General features: G+C 29.6%; 1 protein-coding gene across 1 annotated transcript; it reads left to right on the forward strand.

Annotated features, from left to right (window-relative positions):
• The first annotated feature begins 5,009 nt into the window (after positions 1 to 5,009).
• On the forward strand, positions 5,010 to 7,466 carry LOC120091575 (uncharacterized). The gene is made up of 3 exons (XM_039049672.2): positions 5,010 to 5,128; positions 6,044 to 6,271; positions 7,087 to 7,466. The coding sequence occupies exons 1-3, from the start codon at positions 5,075 to 5,077 to the stop codon at positions 7,219 to 7,221; spliced, it is 417 nt and encodes a 138-aa protein (XP_038905600.1). The 5' UTR covers positions 5,010 to 5,074; the 3' UTR covers positions 7,222 to 7,466.
• The last annotated feature ends 3,461 nt before the right edge of the window (positions 7,467 to 10,927 follow it).

Raw genomic sequence — 10,927 nt, forward strand, 5'->3', positions numbered from 1 at the left:
TTCTATTTAACTTTAAATTAAAACAGTTTAAATAGTCTAAATGAAGATTTGCCCTAAATATAATCAAATTATATCTCAACTAACAATGTTTAGGGATGAGGTGAACAAAACTCTTTTGATTTACTATGATCGCTCTCTTTAATTTTGAATTTCATATCTAACGACATTTTTCTTTGTTGTTAACTATTGATTGCATTGATAACCAGATTAACACAAATATGGTGTCCTTCCAAGCCAACAATAATTGTGAAAAATATTATTAAAATTTTATGAAATTTTTTATCCATTTACATCATCATACGGATCAAAAATCAATTCTTTATAAACTATAAATATTACATGTTAGTTAAAAAAAATTCAGTAAATTGTCACAAATTTGGAACTATATAGACCAAATCATTATTAACTAAATTTCAATGACTAAATTGTCAATATTTCATGATCAAAAAATAATTTTTAAAAAAAAAACAAATAAACCAAAAATAATTAAGAACATTGCCTAAAAGATCTATTTTAAATGTTCAAAATGACAAATGACTGATCAAATGTTCTTTTGCAGAGGTTTCGATATTGTCCTTTTTTTTTTTTTACTTATCAAATGTTTTTTTTGGTGAGGTTACAATATTGTCCTTTTTTTTTCTTTTTCCTTTCCTTTCGGTGCCGAAAAATCTTTTTCCACACGTTAGTTTCTTCTTCGATTTCTTTTCCTTTATATGTCTACTATTTCCTCTCCGATACAACGATTTCACGTGAGTAGCTAACTCCAATGTGACCAACTTTGATGAGTAAGAGAGAAGAGAGAAAAAAAGAAGTGAGAGATCTCATCTCGTGTACAAGTATATTTTAACAATTTCATCCGTTCATTCGACATTAAAAAATAATAATTTAACTTTTTTTTTCTAATTTTTGGGTCATCCGACATAAAAATTGTTGCTTTTTATCTCTAGTTTTATTCAATCCCGTCCATCTTCTTACAAGAAATAAAGTTTATATTTTAGATTTCAATTTTAGATGAGAAAGAATTCCCCATTTTATTCTCAATGCAGTTGCTGCAGTCACTAAAACAAGAGGGGTTAATGGTGAAAGATGAAATCTTTTTGTGCCATTTCTGACCGTTACCGAAGCTAAACATGAACACCAGTTTGAAGTTCAAACCCACAAAGCATGTTCAAAACCCTAAAATGCTAGGGCAACAAATCTTCAGAGTTAGAGATCACAACCACGAACAGATCCCGGAAAAAGTAAAGTAAAAAAATCGCATCGACGTTCAAAATTTCGAACCAAAACTAAGTTCAACTTCAATCTCCCCAATTTCAATCGGGCCAAAAGATAATAGAAATGAACAAATTTTGAGATACGATTTCATAAGAGTCCCTCAGAAGGCCTAGCATCTACCTGGAATTTCATGGAGAAACTGGATCCTCGACCTCAGCTATAAGCATCGGGAGCGCCAGTTATGGATGAAAACTCCATCCTCCATTTTCTTCAGATTACTAAACTTTTCCTCATCGGGACTTAACCGGAGATGCAGATGCCGAATGCGGCGGGGACAGAAGTCATAGAGCTGGTAGCCTGGTACTGGAACTTCAATTCCTCGCCTATTTTAGGGTTCCATTTCTGGAGGAAGTATATGGCTATGAGCTCTTTTAGTGGGCTTTTGGCCCATCATCAAACTACTTCGGCCCATCACAAACTCGATGGAAATTTGTTAACAGGGGAAACTTTTTCATATGGTCCCTCGAGATTAAAATGTCAAAGTTTTGAGTTTTATTTTGATTTTATCTCCAAATTTCAGAAAGTTTTGTTTCAATTTAGTTTTAGTTTTTAATATTTACATTTTTAATATATGTTTGGTATTAATATTTATTAGTTAATTTTAAAATAATTATGAAGTGAAAATTTAAAATTAATTTTAAAGTTAAATTATTAAAAAATGCTCCAAAATATTGTACTTTGTATTAAAAATACCTATAAGCTTTTAAAAAGAACTAAATAATGGCCTTGTCATTAGTTTTGGATGGAAATCATTAAAGTTTTGTTTTAAAAATATCCATGAATTTTCAAAAGTTTCAAAAATACTCTTAACTTAAAAAAAATTCAAAAATATCGTATATGAACAAAAATCGTTAATACCTCATTGCTAAAATATCTTTAAAAATTTTTTTAAAAAAATACAAAATCGTTTTAAAATTTTAATGATTAGGTTGAGTTTAGCTCATTATTTAAAACTAAATTAAAATTAAACTCAAAATTTAAATTGTTGGCCAAATGAAACCTAGACCCAAAACATATATTTTTTTTTCCCGGTAAAATATTAAATACCCCTGAAATTTCTCCCTCCTCTCTCATCTCCTATTTTCTTTTCAGTCTTCTTCTTCGTCTCCTCTCTCATTCCAACATTTTTTTTTCCTTCACATTTGGTCCATAACATTTTCTTTTTCTCTCTCACGTATAATTATTCTTCTCCTCTTTCTCACCTTTGTATTAGAGATGTTCATTTTTTGTATGGAGATTTGCCGTTAATGAAACAAGGAATCTTCATTTAAGTGAAAATGAGAGGATTGGAAGAAAATTTTCTTCATATGCTAAACGACGCAAAGATGGAGAATACATTCTCTATCCCCTCGCTTCTCGCTCCGTTAACTTTTTATTTATTTATTATATCAATTAATTTTATATTATTATTGTTATAATAATAATAATTATTATTATTATAAAAATATTACATTTAAATTTCAGTTTAATGGTCAAGTTTCAAACTGAACATTTAAATTTAGATTATTTTTATGAATAATTTGATTTGTAATCATTTTCTTTTACTAGAAAATTAGAATAAATTCTCTTTAAATTCAAATTGTCCACGTGGAACTAATCATATAAAAATTTTAGCGAGAAATTTAAGTATTTAATTAAGAGTTTTTCATCCTGGTTTGTAAAAAACATGTTTGATATGTTTTTGTTTTCTGCTTTTTAAAAAATAGAAATCTCTTTTATTATTTTTCTTTGTTTTATATAGTTTTATAAAAATAAAATCAAATTATTTTTAAAATAATATAAAATTTTATTTTTTAACTTTTAAAATTTATATATATTGATAAAACATTATCAATAATTTAAATCCACAGATTAATCATAAAGACGAAAGAAAAAAAAAAAAACATATTGACAAAATATAAAATAATAATAACTTTAATTTTAATTCATTAATATCTTTGTGGAAAAACATAATTCTTTCCATTTAAGTTGGGTCATTTTCTAAAAAAAAAAAACTCTCTTATAGCTTTCCAAAATAAAATAACAAAAATAAATTTTAATTTATTTATATTTTTCAATCATTTTAACATTTAATTTTGAATTTATTTAAAAGAAATCTAAGATATACTTGTTAAAATGAAAAATTAGAATTGACGTGGAAATAAAGTATAAAAGGATAAAGTATTGTTATCATTATTTACCATTTATTTTTATGCAAAAATACTGAAAAATATATTAAACGTAAGAAAAAAAAAAAAAAAGGTTATAATAATTCCTAGGAATTTAACCCAACACGTGCAACATGCCAAAAAGTTTAGCTATCACTAGACTACACTGTTTCTAGAACCATAGTATAGATTTCCTTTTTTTTTTTTTTTTAATAAAAAGATGGTTTCTTTTTAAATGATTTTATTCTTAACCATTTTAACAACGTTTTTAAAATTGGAAGAAATAGAAAATATAATTGAATACCAAACAAATTTAAAAAAAATAAAAAATAATTTATTATCAATACCTAAATAATCAATTAGTTATCAATACCTAAAAGGATGACTCCTTTTATAGATGAAAATAGTGTTCGTTCATAAATTTAATTTTTAAAATTCAAAATTTAGAATTTAAAAACGAAATGATTATTCACTTGATTAAATAATCATAAATAAAATACGATATAAAGTGTCATATATCAAATTAAGAATTTTGTGCCTAAAAAAATGAAAAGAATGTTCGAAAAAAAAAATTATGAAAGTTTGTTACATTAAAACTATTTTTGCAGTTTATTTATTTAACAAAGAAATGGTACTAGATAGAAAGGACAGTCCAATTTTAAATGATAGGCATCAATCCTTCAAAAGTCTAACAAAATATTAAAAATGTAGTTTTAAAGAAAGGACAGTCCGAATCTCTGACACACTCCCGATAAAAATCCTTGACCCAACAAAAAATGAAAAATGAAAAATACTTAAAGTAGTAGATCACTAAATTCAAATCAAAATCAAAACTAAAATATTAAAAATGTAGTTTTAAATCGATCAAAAATAAAATATTTAAAATGTAAAGTTTTAAATCTTAAGGATCAATTTTTTTTAAAGATTAAACTACCATTCTAATCCATATATTTTATAATTTATTTAATTTTAGTTCATTCATTTTTAATTATTTTAATTCTAGTGATTTAAAGATAATTTGTAACAAAATTGATTATATAATAACAATAATTTTTTACATTGAATATATTGTAAAAAAATTATAGCAAAAATGTTAATAAATTACAAAAGATTTTAAAAATAAACAATAAAGGTATGATAAGGACTAAATTTAAGATTTACTTAGCCTAGAAATGTTAAAATTGAATAAACTTAAAATGATGTTTTAATTAATTAATCTTTTTCATAAAAAAGGAAACGATTGGGTGTGAAGTTTTTGAATAGTGTAGATGCGGCCGCAGAGGATCGAAGCACTTTGAAAATTAGTTTTTGTCACATTTCTTTATCTGTAGAAAAAGGATAATGTTCCCCTTCCCATCAATACATGGCATTTAAAATAGCACAGCCCCACGTGACCACCCACGTGCCGTTCCCTAATTCTTTGCGTGCTTCGTAACGGACGCGTGTCCGCACCCATCCTTTTCTCCCTCTACTAAATTCGACACGTCGTTCCTTTTGACAACCGACATGCCCATAACCACCCGACACGTGTCGTTCCAGAATCCCCATCTCTTTTTGTATTTAACCCTAAAATTGAAATAACGAAAAAAGAAAGTTGTTGATTCAGTGAAAAAGAAATTTTTAATTTGTTTCTAAATTTTCTCGGGAAAAAAATGGCTGTTGGTGAAGAACCGATTCTCTCTCGGTTGGACCGGCTAGATAATATGGTAAGTTTATTTTCAGGTACAATGAAAATTATAATTATAATTAAAAAAGTAAATAAAACTTTTTTTTTTCGTGTGTGTGAATATGTTCTTGTGTGGACAAGGTAGGGAAAATGATGGGTTTTGATGTTTGTTTCTCGGGAAAATGACTCAGAAAATGAGAAGAGTTGGTTGGTGAGAGATTCGTGGCTTAGCTGCATGGGCTGTCTAATTTTTTTTTTTTTTTTAAAAAAATATTCTTAATTTGATGATTCGCTTTGTAATTTTGATGTTGATGTTTTTTTTCGTATTATTTGAAAATTATGGAGTAAAATGCTGTCTTCTGAATTTGGTTGGTATATTTTTTAAAACATTTATTTCAATCCATCTACTTTTTAAGAATATAGCTTGGAAAATTCTAGTGAGTGAGAAGATTGAAACAATTCTACTCTACATATTTAATTTTTGGAAATAAAACAAGAAAATGGAAATAGAGGTCAACATCAAAGTTATTATAATCTGTATATGTACTTTAGGTAGCAAACAAATTAATTGATAGCCAGAAGGATTATTGTGGTAGGAGGAACTGATCTTTTGTGAGTACTTAGTTCTTTTGAGTTTGTATTAACTATTTTTTAAGGTTAAGGGTTTGATTATTTTATGGTTGACTGTTCTCTTATATATTTATACACACACGTCCAAAAAGAATTTTAGTATTTTAGGTTGGAGTTGCTTTTTTTTTTTTTTTTTTCCCCAATCAAATTAACCTATATTTTAGTGACTTTAAAAATCAAAATCTGTGGAATAATACAACTTTATGTCACAATTTATAGTTGTAGTTTCTATATACAAAAATGGGACATTGTGGAAATTGTGGGGGTGTTTTTTGGAATTTTAAATTTTTGTGGAAGAAATACTAAATAGATAGAATTGTAATAGTTGAGGCGGCTGGAGGAAATTAGAGGGTGCGGAAAGTCTCCAAAAAGTTCATGTGCATCTACTCCATCAAGTGGGACCCTCACGAGCGATTATCACACGTCGTCTGTTGATCTCTCACCAAAATGTTTGGAGAAGCACTGCCGTCCGATTAACCACGTCATCAAAGTCGCTGAACTCAAAGGAAGCCTCGTTGAGAGAATGGATAATTTAGAGGATAGAGTCCTCAAGGTAAATTCAATATTAAAATATCGATGCTTAAAATTGAACTTATTTTCTTCGTTTTTTCTACCATGGTTTTGGAGGTTGAAGGGTTGAGTTGTTAGTCAAATTTTAAAATAAAAATATGTTTTTAATTTTTTTTTTTAATTTTCAAAACTTGATTTAATTTTAAAATATTATAGAAAATATGGATATTTTTGTAGTTTTTAATTTAAAAATAAAAATAAAAAATTAAATCATTATGGAATGGGTCCAAGTTCTAGAATGATGGGTCTAAGTTATTTTGGTTATTACTTTGAAACAATTTAGTTCATGAATCTCACGAGTAACTTTTTTTAAAAAAAAAAATAATTTGAAATAACAAAATTGTTAAAAAAATATTTTTGAAATATTGTCAATGTTACAATCTATGACATAGTAGACTACTAGATTGGTAGCTACAAATAAATACTATATTGATATCTATTAATATTCTACTGTTGATAGATAAATACTTTTTTATATCTAGTCTTCTAGTAAATAAATACTATTGATATCTATTAATTAACATATAAATAGTTTTAAATTTTAAAATAGACTTAAACATTGATAAGGAAAATTCGAAGATCAAACTATTTATTTCATAGACGTTTGAGGCTAAATTTTTGTTACCCACTAAAGTTTAAGAATCATTATAATATTTTATTTTTTTGTATTATGCAATTCCTCGACTCAAATTTTTTGAAGTTATTTGATAGTATCTTATGTTTACTATTTATGCATTTTTCAATCATATCTCATGTTTCCTTCAACTCTTTTTTCCTCTTCTATTGGATTTAAAACAGCTTTGTGTACAAGTAGAGGGAGAGATAGAAAGGGAGAGGGAGATGATGATCGTTGAGAAGAACAAGAAACATAAGAAGAGCTTTAAACAACTTGTTCAACAGTGCATGACTGGTCAGGGAACACGCAAGTCGTAGTCTTAATAATCTGTTTTTCGTCTTTTGTTTCTTGTTTGCCGAGGTTTTTTTGGTGGTTGTATTTTGTTTCTAATCACTTGTAGGATCTTTTTATAGTCTCTGTTGAAGATGTTTATAAAATTTTGGTGGTTTTTGTTGATTGAAGTACTTGTCGATCAAGGGGTCACTATAAAATATAATCTATAAAATGTGTAAACATAAGTTCTTTTATTTATTTATGAAATTTGGTAAAGTTGTTCAATGGATATTTTGTTGCCTTCATCCAATCTTTTTTTTTTTCTAAATTTTATTCTGTTGATTTTATTTACCCAAATTGAGGGTGAAAATTGTGATTCTGTGTTCTTCATGTCTGAAAATCATCCAATCTCGACATCATACATGTCGTCGGGGTTATCGTGGGGAGAGACCAATGAGGAGATTTTAAATCGTACATAATATTGTTTATCATGCAAAAAAATTGTAACATTCGTTTAATTTTAAACTTAAACGTTCAAAGTGTTGGTCGACATGCATCACTCAAGATTTATATAAAGAAGACTTGGATAAAATATATATGTACATGCACTATTTTCTATAGTTAAATAATCACGCCATCAATCTATCTCTCAGTTCTAAACTAATGGATGGATGAAGTAAGCAAGAAGACCCAATGCCAATACAAAATGAAAGATTTGTTGTTTCTTATCACGAAAAGTTACAAAAAGAATATCACTCAATTTGGGTAGGTATGATTTACTTGGGTTGAGTTGGTATAATATATCTATTCAATATTTAATTTATTAATTTTAAATATTGATCTACTAAAATTAAATATTGGTGGAGTGGAGTTGAGTTAGTATAATTTTATTAATTCATCTCAACTCTTCCTTCTTTCAATGTTTTCAAAGGTTTTACTTCGGTCATTTATAATGTGATCGTCACTGTCACACTTTGGGAAGTAGCTTCGACAATGACCTTTGATGATAATTTTGGTGATCAATTTTAGGATTCGACAATCATCTTTGATGATAATTTTAACGATCGATTTCAAATTTTGATAACCACCTTCAATGAAAATTTGGATGACTAACTCCAACGACCACCTTTACGTGCTCAACTTTGACAATCAATTCCAATCTCTGGCAATCACTTCTACATAACTCTAATGACTCAATCCTGACGATCACTTTCACACAACCAACTTCTAATGACAAATTTTAGGCTAAAGCAACCACCTTTGACAACAAACTCTGATGATCAACTCCAACAACCACTTTCGGCTACAAATTCCAACGAAAATCACCTTCAATGATTAACGTTCACAACAAGAAAACACTACTTTTTCGACACTTGAATTCGTCAGGAAATGGTAAAATATGCATCAGCAGAACAATTTCCAACGAAGCGAACATCATTGGGAGATTGGTCGGGGAATATCCACCGAGAGAACATCTCTCGACGGTTAAAACAAACTGTCGAGAGTTTTGGTGAACTCTTAACGATTAGTGTACTCCCATGACTCTCGATGTCATATCAACAACCGTCGGGAGTTTATCTATCTCCCGATAATATTCACAGTCTTCGGGAGTTGGTTTCAGAGACTCAATTGTTGAAATGATACTCCTGACGATGGACCACCCGTCGGGAGATAGGAGAACTCCCAACGCCATCGTTTGGGAGATAGTTCACTGTTCTATTTTATTTTGATTTTGTTTTGTTTTATATTTTTTCTAATTTTGATCTCAATAACCTAAAATTCAAAACATCATTAGTCAAATTAAACTTTTTTATATAAAGAATGAAACAAACAAACAAAGTCAATGTAGATAGTATTCTTTGTTACAGAAAAGAGAGAAAAGTTTGCAAGATTGTCTACAAAGCAAATATGCCTTGACAAATACATAGAAGAAAATGTGATGACATCTCCAACAACTCCAAACGCCATCTCCAAAACAACGGTTTACCTACAATCACATTAATTAGAGCACATTATTATAACATTCAAACTTCAGTCAAGCACAAGATTCAAACTTCATAAACTTCAACCAAACACACAAAAACTCCATTTAGAACTCCAAAGCAAATTTAACTAAGCTCAACCTACCCTTCACAATATTCAAACTTCATAAACTTCAATCAAACACACAAAAACTCCATTTAGAGGTCTAAAATTATTTTAACTAAGCTCAACCCACCTCTCACAACATTCAAACTTCATAAACTTCAATCAAACACACAAAAACTCTATTTAGATCTTCAAGACAAGTAAAACTAAGCTTGGCTACTAAAACATTCAAACCAATTTCAATCCACCCCACACAATATTCAAGCTTGGCTACCATAACTGTAGGATAGCCAACAATTTATTATCATAAATCTAATAGTAAGACATAACTATTTTGCTACCATAACTGCAGGATAGCAACACATTAGGCAATTAGAACTTTGAAGTAACCATACCTAATTTGGTGGTCCTTCTCTCTGTGAGCATACCATTTCTTCAATCATTTTTTTTTTTTCATTTCTTCCATTTATCTTACATGATCCTCTTTTATTTGCCTTGGTGTGTCTCCAAGTTCCTTAATCCTCGATTAAGACTATTCAACATTGACTTTTAGTTCCCTCACCTCTCTATCATGCATTGATTGAGTAGATGTCGAACTCGATGAGCTGCTACCCCTAGTTGATTAGGTTTAGGGCCCGAACCTAAGCCTTTTACGTGATCGGGTCGTCTACCCAAAACAATCTCACAAATTTTGTCCCTAGTTAGTGGTTGAGAACCTTCTGGAGTGAGTGTCAAATGTAATTTTACCATTTTATTCTGCATACATATAGTTAAGTTGTGTAAGTACGAGTGGCTAAACTGACAAATTAAAAACAACATGAAAATAAATCAAATTGATTACATGTACATCCTCAGCTGTCTGATTGACAAACTTGCCACTTTTAGGGTGCGCTTCTCTGAATAGGTCAACACGTTCCACTTCTCGACCTACGAGCGGAAACGGATCTTCCCAATTCATTGTGGCAAAATTCCACATATACATTCAAACATACTAATATGCATTCATAATGCTAAATCATGCTCAAAAGAACAATATATAAGAGATCGAGAGATCAAACCAGTTGAAGACTTATTCTTCACAGAAAATCTCGCTTTTGCTGAGACGTTAAACTATTGCTCAGCAAAACCCAATCGTCTACCTCGAACAGTCTCCACACGAATAGAAGTAAACAGAGATGACACTACCACTCAAAGCCCTCGGTATTCTTGGAGTGAGAATCCAAAAGGTGGACTTTGTTCGGATTTGGTAGAGGGAAAGAGGAAGGGAGATTGTATACAACGATCAAGCAAGTGGGAGATAGGCCCGTCTATCGTATAGAAAAAATGCTTGATCGTTTAGGTGAAGTATACGATCGTGTAGGGAAAAGGTAAGCGATCGTCTAAACGATCGTGTAGAAAAAACTAAGCGATCGTCTACACAATCATTTAGTAAATATCGGGTGCTAAATAATCGCTTAGAAAAAGGTAAACGATTGTTTAGCAATAGCGCGCGCGGGTGTAATTGTTAAGCGATCGCTTAGCACTATCGTACAGGTAAGTGATCGTTCAGGCACTATCGTATAGGCACAGATTTTCTAAGTGATGACACACTTCAACACAATGTCCGAACATCCCATGCTTAATACACGGTGAGCTATTTAAGCGTCTTAAAGTGATCTTTCA

The sequence above is a fragment of the Benincasa hispida genome, chromosome 11 (genome assembly GCF_027475165.1).
Source record: "Benincasa hispida cultivar pf3 chromosome 11, pf3_genome.v1.1, whole genome shotgun sequence".
NCBI lineage: Eukaryota > Viridiplantae > Streptophyta > Magnoliopsida > Cucurbitales > Cucurbitaceae > Benincasa > Benincasa hispida.